Source organism: Myotis nattereri, assembly GCF_964212035.1.
Source record: "Myotis nattereri genome assembly, chromosome: 10".
NCBI classification, from domain to species: domain Eukaryota; kingdom Metazoa; phylum Chordata; class Mammalia; order Chiroptera; family Vespertilionidae; genus Myotis; species Myotis nattereri.
Window position 1 is genome coordinate 2,250,700 of NC_138085.1, and position 13,121 is coordinate 2,263,820.

At 48.0% G+C, this 13,121-nt stretch overlaps 1 protein-coding gene across 8 annotated transcripts in view; it reads right to left on the reverse strand.

Moving 5' to 3' along the window:
* Window positions 1-524: 524 nt before the first annotated feature.
* Window positions 525-13,121, reverse strand: part of MAP4K4 (mitogen-activated protein kinase kinase kinase kinase 4) — a 195,678-nt gene continuing 183,081 nt past the window's right edge. For all 8 annotated transcript variants that reach the window (XM_081100885.1, XM_081100880.1, XM_081100879.1 and 5 more), the window contains 6 exons: window positions 10,330-10,464; window positions 7,425-7,525; window positions 4,033-4,182; window positions 3,027-3,186; window positions 2,193-2,332; window positions 525-814 (listed from right to left, as the gene is read on the reverse strand). In XM_081100885.1, coding sequence (XP_080957011.1) covers window positions 731-814; window positions 2,193-2,332; window positions 3,027-3,186; window positions 4,033-4,182; window positions 7,425-7,525; window positions 10,330-10,464 — 770 coding nt within the window. In that variant the 3' untranslated portion in view covers window positions 525-730. The remainder of the gene's footprint in view (window positions 815-2,192; window positions 2,333-3,026; window positions 3,187-4,032; window positions 4,183-7,424; window positions 7,526-10,329; window positions 10,465-13,121) is intronic.

Consider the following 13,121-nt stretch of genomic DNA (forward strand, 5'->3'; position numbering starts at 1 on the left):
CAGAAATTAGCCCTCGAGCAGAGGCAGTGCTGACACTGTCACACAGCGAAGTTCTGGCCACAACACGGATGCACACATTTCCTTTTTCTTTTTTAGAACCATCTGCACATGATTTAGGCAAAACCTGGCACACAGAAAAATGACTGAGCTCTCGGTGAAACAAACAAAATATGCAAAGAAACAAAATGGGACCCCTTCACCCCCTACCCGCCTCCCAGACCCCCCACAAAAGTTATCTAGTAACTGTCTTTCACATTTTATAAATATTAACTTCTTAAACCTGCCCTTCTTCGTCCACATATTGTCACATTACAAAAAGAAAGGTCAATTAAATACACTGTTAATGTTACTCTAGCAAATCTGCTCTCGCTTCTGCAGCTGCTCACTGACACCCCACTGGCCACCCTGCCCGCCTGGCGCCGCCGCCCGCAGACCCGCAGTCACTCCAAGGGATTCTGGCCGGAGGACAGGTGTTTGCTTGCCGGTCTGATGCTCGACCCCAAACACTATAGCACCTGATGGTAGAGTCTGAACAGCACCAGCTGCATTGCAGCCTGATTTATTTTTTAAAGAAAAAAATTTAAAAAAGATTGGGGACAAACTGGTAGGGAGAGCAGGAAGGAGGAGGAGAGCCGTGGGGTCTGCGCACGGTCCTGCTGCTGGGCACGCGGCGCTCGGGCTGAGCTTCCAAGCCCTCGGGTCTGAAGACGGCAGCGGTCGGGCCACGGCTCTACCAGCTCAGGAGGGAGGTCCTGCCCAGCGTCATGAAGTACACCTGGCTGCTGCCGCCCGACCGCACAGAAGCAAAGAACACCTGTGGGCGAGAGAGGGGTGGTCAGCAGCAGATCCCGTGGGGCTCCAGGCCGCAGGGCACCGCCCGCCGCCCGCCCACGTGAGGGGCGAACCCCAAGGGCTCCTTCTACAGGAAGCTGGAAGGACGCCAATGCTTCATTTACCAGGAGTGGCCATCTGCAGCCAATGTGTATTACAACTAGGAAGGGGTCAGGCAAACAGCTCCTTGTACACAGACATACTGTGAGAACGTTGAAAGAAAAAAAGGCTGTTCCTGAAACTGGGCTCTTTCTTCCACCTCCACTGCGCACGCGTCTTAAGACACCGGTGCTTAGAAAGCGCAATGAGGTTACCCATTTCTGAGTTGCGGGGAAATAGCACAGGGTGCGGCTCCCACGGAGAACACTAGCCCGGGTGGGATTCATGGGTCGTGGGCCGTCTCAAGGCCCCAGAGAGAGCTCCCTGTGTGGCTGGAGTCCCTCAGTGCGGAGGAGAAGCACATGCTAACCTGGCTGAGAGCCGTGGGCCCGGACACAGAAGGAAACCTAGGAACGCAGGCAGTCCATCTCCTTTCGGAGACCTGCCTGTTGTCACGGAGATAACGGCCTTGTTGCTGAAACACCCTGGTCCCGGAAGCGCCTGCCCTTCTCGACCCCCAGCTGCCTGGCCTGTAACCACTATGCCCCGCCCACTGCCCGTGCCTGTAACACCTGCTTTCCCATGTGATCTCTGCCCTTCCACCCGATATAAGTGGCTGCTATGGGAAGGGGTAGAGCAGATTTTTCTGGATGCCCCGGTGCTGGCATTATTGGAATAAACGCTCACATTTGATTAAAAAAAGAGAAAGCTCAATGGACAATGTGGAAGGACTCCTCAGCAACCTGTTTTTCTCTTTTAAAAAATTAAGTTAAAATGTACTAGTTATTTCATGACTCTATAGTTACTTACTTTAGTACCTTTTATAAACTTTGAGGATATGCCATCATGAGTGATAAAATTATTTAACGGAAGTTCAAAGAAGCTTAAACTTACAGCCACATTAAACAAACGCAGGAAAGACAAGCCACAAAGCTGGGCAGATCCCGGTAGGGCCTGAGGCAGTGTGGGTTCTCCAGGTAAACAGTTGGGAGATGTCCTTTCAGGTTGCAGGCAAAGGGGGGGAAGGGGGTGCGAGGGCCGCTGGTCAGGGGAGAAGGCAGGATGTGGTCAGCCGTGGAAAGGAAGGCTCTGCACCGGGCTCGGTGCCCTGGGGCTCGTGGGGGAGAGGCTTGTAAACGTGGCTGCAAATCCACTCCTGAAAAGCTGATGCATTCAGTGGGAATCTATCAGAACCCTAGGGAAAGCTGCGAACTCCACGAGACAACAGCCACTGCGGCAGGACACAGCGAGAACACGGGTACCTTGTCGTTGCGCTCACACAGGAATTTCAGTCTCTGAGCCCTTTTGTGCATGAACACGCCATCCAGGTGGCCCGTCTCCACAGACCGGATCTCTATGGCCTTCTCGCCCCAGCCCATCGTCTGATTGGATCGGATATAAGCTTTTGGAGAGGCAAAGACACATATTGTTAAAGATAAGAAATAGCCTTTAAAAGGTGCTGCTTATGTAACACACACACACACACACACACACACACACACACACGCCCTAAATGACTAGCATTTAAGAGCTTTGCTTTCAGGACCTCTGCCTTTGCCAGCTTCCGGCCTATCCTGAGAACCTGTCACTTGAATCAATGGTTGAATCTATTCGTTCCCATGTCTTGAAGCTTGAGGACCACTGAGGTGTTGGCCTAAGGCTGCATTTCCATGCACCCGCCCGAGGGAGGCAGGATGAAGGCCTCCACTGCAGCAAAGCCCAGCAGCCTGAGGCTGAAAGCCAGGAGAACCCCTGCCTGGGCGTGAACGTTCCAGAACAGAGGCTGTGCTCCTGGCGCGACTCGGCCACGGGCAACAAGTCCCACTTCCCCTGAATGGCCTAGGATTAAATGAAGGACTGTCAACAACAAGAGTTTTAAAATGTGTTAAATAATTATTTAGATTTTGTTCTATAATAATCCCCTGGCCTACAGTCTAACTCCCCACTGTGCACACCAACTACTCTGCTGACAAACATGCAATTTCCAAGAAAAGCTCTCCTCCCATGGCCAGTCGCTGCCTCCCCGAGCACCACGCTCCCGGCCCCACGCCCCCCAGCGCCACGCCCCCGGCCCACGCCCGCCGAGCGCCACGCACCGACGGAGGTGGGCATCTCGCCCCACTGCAGCACCACGTCCTTGGTGATGCGGCCGTACGTGTTGACGTAGACGCCCTCGTCCTCGTAGCACACCAGCAGCTCCATGCCGTCCGTGTTGGGCAGGATGATGATGGCGTGGGGCTTGATGCTGCACTGGATCTGCGGGGACACAGGCAGAGGTCTGGCCGCGGCCGTCCCGGCGGAAGGGCTGGAAGCTGTCTCCGAGGAGCACGGGCTCACCCTCCCGGCGGCAAACCCCCTCTGGGTCACATGGTGGGACCCTGCCACCTCCAGCCCAGCCCTCCTTTCTCAGGCCTACGCGCCAGGGCCGGGGTCCTCAAACAACAGCGGCCAGTTCGCCATCCCTCAGACCGCTGGAGGGCCGACCATAGTTTAAAAAAACGATGAACAAATCCCTATGCACACTGCACATATCTTATTTTGAATTAAATAAAACAAAAAAACGGGAACAAATACAATATTTGTATTTGCATGTGGCCGTAGTTTGAGGACCCCTGCTCTAGAGTTCCGGGACACATGAGGACTGTGGGCGCCATTTAAGAAAGGATGGTCCCCACAGCACTTCCCCCCAGGGGTGTTCTGACCACCAGCGACTGCCCGCCCCCGCCCGCTGCTCGTCCCAGCAGGGCCGAGGGTCCCAGCAGGGCTGCAGAGCTGGGCAGGGCCGAGGGTCCCAGCAGGGCTGCAGAGCTGGGCAGGGCCGAGGGTCCCAGCAGGGCCGAGGGTCCCAGCAGGGCTGCAGAGCCGGGCAGGGCCGAGGGTCCCAGCAGGGCCGAGGGTCCCAGCAGGGCTGCAGAGCCGGGCAGGGCCGAGGGTCCCAGCAGGGCCGAGGGTCCCAGCAGGGCTGCAGAGCCGGGCAGGGCCCGCACGCCACCTAAACACTCACCCCGCCAGGGAAGGAGTCCCTGCGGCGGCGAGCGCCCTAAGCAGAGTAAAGACAGGGCGGAGCCAAGCAGCCAGCCCCCAGAGGGGGCTCTTCCTTACGTGAGTCGGCAGGTAAATGTCATAGACGGATCCCGAATCCACGTCCACGGCATGGAAGCCGGCGCATGACCCGTAGATCACCTTCAGCCTCTGGCCCTCCTCCACCGTGAGGTCCACCAGCAGCGGCCGGTGCGCCAGGTCCGCGAACGACTGCAGCACAAACAGGCGGGAGGAGCCGTGAGGCAGGCGGGCCGCCATCACGCCGTGCGGTGCCGGGGCCGCCTGCCAGGCCACAGCCACACACGCTTCCACAAAGCCTGCCATTCCACGCGCTTTCGTCTGTTGACGCAAACCTAGAAAACACATCTTCCGGAAGCCACGCCCCAACTCCTCCCTCCCGGGTCCCAGAGTTCTGTCGCTCCCTGTCCGTCCACTGCCCGTCCCAGCGTCCGTCCGCTGCCCGTCCCAGCGCCAGCGCGGCCCGAGGGAGCGCCAGGCTCTGCAGCGCCCTCCTGTTCTAGCGGGTCAGGGCAGAGAGCCCTGCGGGCACCGAGGCTTTGCCAGGACTGCGGCTTTCCCCTCTAACCAACACATGGGCCTGGAGGCCTAGCTCTGCAATGACAGCAGTACCTACAGCTCCCAAGACAGATTTAAATAAGATACTCAAAGCAACTAGTACAGTGCCTGTAACGCAGAGAATATATTAAGAACCTATCTCAGATCATTGTAATTTCATAACCAATTACTTTCATTCAATAATATGTGTATTTATTTATTAAATATATTTTCATTGATTTCAGAGAGGGAGGGAGACAGAGAGAGAAAGAAAGAGAGAAAAATATCAATGATGAAAGAGAATCATTGATCTGCTGCCTCCCGCATGCCCCCTATTGGGGAGTGAGCCCACAACCTGGGCACGTGCAATTAACAGGAATCAAACCTGGCACTCTTCAGTCTGCAGGCCGACACTCTATCCACTGAGCCAAACCAGTTAGGGCTGTAGATTTATTTTTTAAGCAATATGATAACCCCATTTAGCCAGCTCTCCTGGGAATCAAGCAATAAGTAATCTAAATATGTCAATTTCCCTAGTAATTAAAGGTGATTTACCCTGAATAAAATATATCAAAACTATTTTTTTTAAATAAATAGAGTCATTTTGGGTGAAAAATTCTTAAATTCTCACCCTACACTAAACAGCCACAGAGGCTATGCTTAAGGTTTTGTGTCTAATATTGGAAATAATATTATTAACACATTGTGGACCAGTAGTTTTATTGCTAGCTTCACCCAGTGGCCAGATAAGTTTCTATTGAAGGAGTACAAAAAAAGTTTTACATAAATGTTAAAGGCACGCTTTAAAATTAAATACCCATTGCATTTTGAAGTTATTTATTATATGTCCTTACAAGCTAATATCTTTTTAAAGTATGATACTTCATAAAACACTGTATAATGTGAAGCGAGAATTCTCGTGATTCATCCGCAATGTGTTAAGTTAGGTATTTACAATATCTAATGTCACAGACAGTACTATTATTTTAATTAAAAATTTCATAAATTTATATCTAGTGCAAACTCTAAAGTTATTTTTAAAATATCAAAAATACCCATATAAAATAAAAATACTTTTCTACAATTTTTTCATTAAACAAAAATGGTATATTACACATTTTAATCTACTTTTCTATTTAGTGTGTAATACTAAACTATTCATTCCTGGTGTCATTAAGAATTTCTGTAACTTAATTTTATTTTTTTATTTTTTAAATTCTGTTAATCCTCACACAAGCATATTTTTCCCATTGATTTTTTTAGAGAGAGTGGAAGGGAGGGGAGAGAGACACACAGAGAGAAATACATGGATTGGCTGCCTCCCACACACACCACCATTGGGGCTGGGGATCAAGCCTAAAACTGAGGTATGTGCCCTTGACCAGAAATGAACCTGGGACCCTTCAGTTCTTGGGCTGACGCTCTAACCACTGAGGCCCCAGCTAGGGCTGTAACAATTTTTAAGCAGTACGCTGTTGAATAAATACACCTTACAGCTGTCTATTGTTGGGTACTGTTCTGTTATCTACATGAGACACATCCCTGAGGACAGTGGAAGGTCAGTGGAGGCGGTGTCCCTCTGCCGCCTCCTGCTGCCACACTGGCACGGCGACCAGGTCTGCACGGCGCCCGTTCTCCACCCCACACTGGGGCCTGGAGAGCAGAGCGAGGCTTGACGTTAGAGATGGCCGCTCTCATGGGAAGTTAGACACTATCAGTGACAGCTTTTACACCATCAGTGACAGCTTTTACACCATCAGTGATAGCTTTTATACTATCAGTAACAGCTTTTACACTATTAGTGACAGCTTTACACTATCAGTGACAGCTTTCACACTATCAGTGACAGCTTTTACACTATCAGTGACAGCTTTTATACTATCAGTAACAGCTTTTACACCATCAGTGACAGCTTTACACTATTAGTGACAGCTTTACACTATTAGTGACAGCTTTACACTATCAGTGACAGCTTTACACTATTAGTGACAGCTTTTACACCATCAGTGACAGCTTTTACACTATTAGTGACAGCTTTATACTATCAGTGACAGCTTTTACACCATCAGTAACAGCTTTTACACCATCAGTGACAGCTTTTATAGTATCAGTGATAGCTTTTACATTATCAGTGACAGCTTTTACACTATCAGTAACAGCTTTTACACCATTAGTGACAGCTTTTATAGTATCAGTGACAGCTTTTACACTATTAGTGACAGCTTTACACTATTAGTGACAGCTTTACACTATCAGTAACAGCTTTACACTATCAGTGACAGCTTTACACTATTAGTGACAGCTTTACACTATTAGTGACAGCTTTTACACCATCAGTGACAGCTTTTACACTATTAGTGACAGCTTTATACTATCAGTGACAGCTTTTACACCATCAGTAACAGCTTTTACACCATCAGTGACAGCTTTTATAGTATCAGTGACAGCTTTTACATTATCAGTGACAGCTTTTACACTATCAGTAACAGCTTTTACACCATTAGTGACAGCTTTTACAGTATCAGTGACAGCTTTTACACTATCAGTGACAGCTTTACACTATCAGTGACAGCTTTACACTACTAGTGACAGCTTTTACACCATCAGTGACAGCTTTTACACTATTAGTGACAGCTTTATACTATCAGTGACAGCTTTTACACCATTAGTGACAGCTTTTATAGTATCAGTGACAGCTTTTACACTATTAGTGACAGCTTTACACTATTAGTGACAGCTTTCACACTATCAGTGACAGCTTTCACACTATCAGTGACAGCTTTCACACCATTAGTGACAGCTTTTACACCATCAGTGTTAACTGTTCCCGGGTTTTAAACTTGTTGGTCGCAGCGTGCATGACTCATGTCACTTTTACGTGCACTCCATGCTGTTACCTTAAAGGCCATAAACTTGTGGTATGGCTTGGGTGCCCACGCGTACACTTCCACCGAACTCTTCAAAGCAATTACGAGAAATTTGATTCTTTCATATTTTACTGAAAAAAACAAATGAGAACACAAGTCAGCATCAACATGGAACTCTAAATTCTTTGGGTGCCGGGAGCCGGTCCATGCTTGCTGTTTCAAGGGACCTGGCATATATGGCATACTGTTCTTAATATGTTTGCTCACCTTCTAGGCACTATGTGTTTTAACCAAGGTCTCTGAGAAAGGTTGTTTCCCCAGGTAGGGATTTTCCCCTGAAGTTAGGGAGGGAATAAAACCTCTTAACTAAGTGCCAGGTGGGTAATTAATCACTTTAACTACGAACAATCATGCTTAAGCTACATAATCTTTACTCCCTGGAATGGAGATAAGAAACGCCCTAACCTTTGTAATAGAGATTGATAGGATTGAATCAACTGGTATAAATACAGATGTAATAAGACAGCAAGACACAGATGTAAGGAGACCGAGAGAGAGACAGAACCTAGGCACAGAACCTACACAGAACGTTCTCTAGGGACAGAAGAACTTCGCTGGAGAGAACATGGCAAAAGATCCTGGACAGAAACTGGCCTCAGAACCTAGAGACAGAACCTAGCGAGAGAACATGGCAAAAGATCCTGGACTGAACCTGACTACAGAAATTGGCAAGAGAACCTGACTAGAACCTGGTGACTGAACCTGGCTGGAGAACCTAGCGAGGGAACATGGCTACAGAACCTGGCTGGAGAACCTGGAGAACCTAGCAAGAGAACATGGACACAGAACCTGGCTGGAGATCCAAAGCAGAACCTCTCTGGAGATCCAGACCAGAACTTGGCCACAGATCCTGGCTAGAGATCCTGGCTAGGCTGCTGATCAACTGAACACTGTCTCCGTGTCATTCCTTCTTCGCCGACTCCGTCCACACCTTTGGGGACCCCTGGACCCGCTGGGGTTGGACCCCGGCATTTGGGCTGTCTTCTGCAAACTTTCTAACGATGGCTTCGTTTGGCTCATCCAAACCAACAGGAGGAAAATGCTGAGTGAGATCAAGCCTCAGTTTCCTTTTCAGGTTCTTCTGTGCGTGATTCAGGCTGTTCAATTCGCTGGTTACAACCACTGAGTACCCTCACTTGCTCCTAATCTTATGCTGCAAGTATTTAATTATCCGGGGCAATGCCAGGCGTACCCCCCGAAGTCAAGGGCTCAGTAGCACTTGGGAAGGACAGTGATGAGACTAATCCGCCAAGAATCCCTCAATCACAGCACGAGGCCGAGGCACAGGAGTCTGTACCAAAACACCCCCTGGCGGAGGCTGGATTCTCTGTTTGTGTATGAGACCAAGTACCATTCCCAGCCACACCAGCCCTAGAGAGGCAGTGATTGCTCGGATCCCACCTAAAGTTCTGTACATAAGAGCGGTAGTAAAGACAATGCCTCTTCAATGATCTACACACAGAAATAAGGTACGTGTGCACACACACATATCGAATGCCCCGTAACCGCTGTTTTGACCTTGCAGGGGTGACTCTGCTGAAACAAACCCCCGAGAGCCCTGAGCACAGGCATGCACTGGTCTGGGCAGACCCCAGTCCCTTTGTCAATGGTCTCTTCCTTTGCACATGAGAGTCAGGCTTGCCAACCGGATGCCTCTCCCTGTTCAATGCCATCTTGCCACCACTCAAATAAGTGACGTCTCACGCAACCTTATCTCCAGAAAATGCTTGCGATACTGTGGGAATAAGCCACAAGAGGGCTCTGCTTGTTCTGATGAAAACCCATTCCCTCCACACGGCCGCCTCTAGTGGCCCCTGCAGGATAGTCTATCATAAACAGTTCAGCTTTTGGGAGCTGTTTCATTAAGTTTAGACTTGGATGAGTTTAGTTACACCTCAACAAACAAAAATGTTTCACATAAACACAACCCAGAAAATCCTAATCCCAAGGTCTATGCCCAGGAGACACCAGTACTGTCTGGTGTCACTCAGAATCGTTCGGATGCTGGCGAGTGCTGTGACCATCACTGGCCAGGAACTGCGGACTGCGGACAGCTCACGTAAGCAAGAAGACAATGCCAACCACGGTGGCATCCTGACGGCAGAGAACGGCCAGTAGCATGCGCTTCATAAACACGGAACCAAAGGAAACACACAAGCAGAAGCCAATGCTTGCAGGCCCCTTATGCTGACAATAAGGCTGACAGACACTGGATCTTCTCAAGCTCCCCTTTCAAATGAGGTATGACAGTAGATCCTCTCTCCCATAAAACTTCAATTTGACTCAGCACCATGATTTCCCCTCTATTTCCAACATCCATACTGGTATTTTGCTTTTTTTATACACACAGAAAACGGGTTTTTTGTTTTGTTTTTGTGAGGTGTTACTGCATAGAACCACAGCATGCATGCCAAAAAGAAAAAACGGAGTTGCCAGGAGACACCGACTGGCCGGCCAGATTCATTTCCTAGTTAAGAGCCAGGAGCTTGCACAGTGGACTTAATTCAAAACGCCAAGCACGGCCGTTGTCAAACCCGTGCAGGTCCCACCAGATGCCCAGGACCCGGCATCCTTGGCCCTCAGTCCTCCAAGTTGACCGACTTCCCTGGAGTTCATGTGAACACAGGGCAGGGTGTGGCCTGTCAAAGAGGAAGGGCGAGCCCCTCCCTCGGACGTGCTGCGGCGCAGGGGGGAGTGTGCCTACTCAGAGGTGCCCCTGAGTCCGCCGAGTCTCCGGAAGGGAAGGTGCCTTACCGTCACAGTAATGAGCTGAGTCTCAAGAACAAGTTACAACGAGGGCTTTATGAACATGTGGGCTCTAAGTGAAAAGCCAACGAAACCCTGGAAAACAAGCCCACGGCCCGCTGGGACTCACCCACTTTATAGTGCACACAGCCTTCCAAATCGCCCACGGTGGTCCATCCCTGCTTCTTCTCCACTTCTGGATCATTGTGAAGGATTTTATTCCTTAACCAGGACAAATAGTAGACACGCAACTTATCCTTTTTGCCTAGCGAAACAAACAAAAAAGTAGATATCCTCATCAATAACAACAGTAACCAAAAGAAACTTCCATCAACAATAAATACTGTCTCCCTAAGGGAGTCATGTTGCAGTAGTTTTACTAGAAATTCAATTCAGGGTCTTCAGGGGGACTCTGAAACCCAAGAATTATCACGAGGTATAGCCTGAGTTAAAAGGAAGATTTTAAAAAGAACTCACACTTATGTAGACGAACAGTGTCAATAAACCACAAAGTAGTACAAACACTTTCACAACAAATAATCAACAGAGCTAGTAAGATGCTTTCATGTATATCATGTTATCTGATTCTCAAAACCCTCCAGCATAGCTATGACTTCCCATTAGGCAGCACAGGGTTAAATAAATCACCAACGGGGACTTCATCCACAGAAGGCTACCTACAAATTGGAGATGTGTGCCACCGCATCCAGAATTTGTAAAGAACTCTTATAAATCAACTGGAAGACATAACCCAATGGAAAGACTGGGCAAGTGACTGGAGCGGGCAGAAGCCATCTAATAGATACATACAGAGGTACTGCTCTCAAAAGTCAATAGTGAATGCACATTAGACATAACGAGGCACAAAGGCATACACCTATCCGTGTCTAGAACTAAAGAGAGCAATAATACTGAAAGCAGGAGACATGTGGAATAACTAAAAACTTCAGTAACTAGTGTAGAAATTTGTTAGAACCATGTTGATAAGCTTGGCGTTATCTATGAAAGTAGGATAAACATATACATTGCTATGATCCAGTCATTTCTCTCCTCATATACATGTGTGTGTAATAGCTCCCACATACATGAACATTGTAACAGCCCCACAGAGGAAGCAACACAAGCATCTATCAAGAGCAGAATGAGTGTGACATGGTCACCCACAGGAATAGAGAGGAACAAACACAGCTATAAACCACACACACACAGAAGCATCTGACAAAACCCAGCACCATCTCATGATAAAAATCCAGGCAAGCCCTGGCCGGGTGGCTCAGCTGGTTGGAATGTCGGCCTATGGACAGAGAGGTCACTGGCTTGATACCTTGTCAGGCCAGATACCTGGGTTGCAGGCTCAATCCCTGGTGGGGGTGTGCAGGAGGCAGCTGATTGCTGTTTCTCTCTCTCCCCCTCACTCTCCAAAATCAATAAAAAATGTGTTTTTTTTTAAGTCAACTTCTTTCCTATATATTTGCAAAAGCCGTTGGAAATTTGAAACTAAACAGTCTGAAAGGCTACATGCTGTGATTCCAACTGTCACCTTCTGAAAAAGGCAAGGGCGAGGCAGTAAGAAAGATCAGCTGTCGCAGGGGCGTGGGCAGAGGGGCGAGCAGGTGGAGCCAGGGGCTTTTCAGGGCAGTGAGAATAGCCTGTATGACACTGTCATGGTGGGTAATTATGCACTGTCGGAACCCAGAATGCACAACACAAGAGTGCACCCCAATATAAACTATGGACTTAAAGTGGCCAGACACAGAATACTACTTATGGCTTTACCATTAATATGACTTCAGTTCAATGAAGGCAAAATCAATCGAAGGTGTTAAAATCAGGAGCATGTTTCCGCCTGTGACTGACAGCTGCACGAGGGAGGGTCTGGGTGTGGCTGCTCTCTCGCCAGCGCGGGCTGTGTGGGTTCTGACATCACTGAGCTGTAGGCTCAGCATCTGTGCACTTTCTGTCCTATGTCTTACGGTTTTTAAATTTTGAAGAATTTGGGAGAATATCGAATATGGTGAAACAAAGACCACATAGTTTTATGTAAAGTGTTTTATCCCCATATTGTGAGATATATTTATAGAAAAGAGAAGAAAATACAAAATGGTAACAACAGTTATGCCAAAGACAGGAGTAACATCTATGCTTTCTAAGTGTTCCTGTTTTTGAAGCTTCTACAGTTGACATGTATTACTTTTATGATTGTGAAAACCATTAAAAGCTGCTAAAAAAGAATATGGAAAATTAGACCAAAAAATTATCATTGGCACCAGCTGATCATCGCCCTCCATGAACCGTCTGGCACAGAGCAGAGTGAAGTCTCAGCCTCTTCTTCGTGCAGATCAGTGTACCTCCCGTTTCAGAACCCACTCCCCACCAGCACTCAAGTTTTTAATGACTGTTTTCTCACTTAAGTGGCATGGTGACATTTCTGCATTTCAACAAACACCTTTACTTACAACCAAAAGCCTATTTGAAAACTAAAATAACTGCAAGAAATTTGTTACATATAAACAAACACAACAAGATTGAGTTAGCAGGTAACTAAATCAAAACTAAGACCTATCGAAAGTCATAATTTTGCCCTGGCTGGTTTGGCTCAGTGGATAGAGCATCGGCCTGCAGACTGAAGGGTCCCAGCTTCAATTCTGGTCAAGGGCACGTGCCAAGTTTGCAGGCTCGATCCCCAGTGGGGGGTGTGCAGGAGGCAGCCGATCAATGGTTCTCTCTCATCGTTAATATTGAAATCAATAAAAATATATTAAAAAAAGAGAAAGTCATAATTTTGCATCCTCTTTGATCCCAGCACCAATACAAGTGATTAGGAAATTACAATCTATGAAACATGAGTATGCATGCTCACGGATAAGCTACAAAGACATTTGTGAAACACGCATACATGAGGGGAAGGGGGTGGATGGAAAG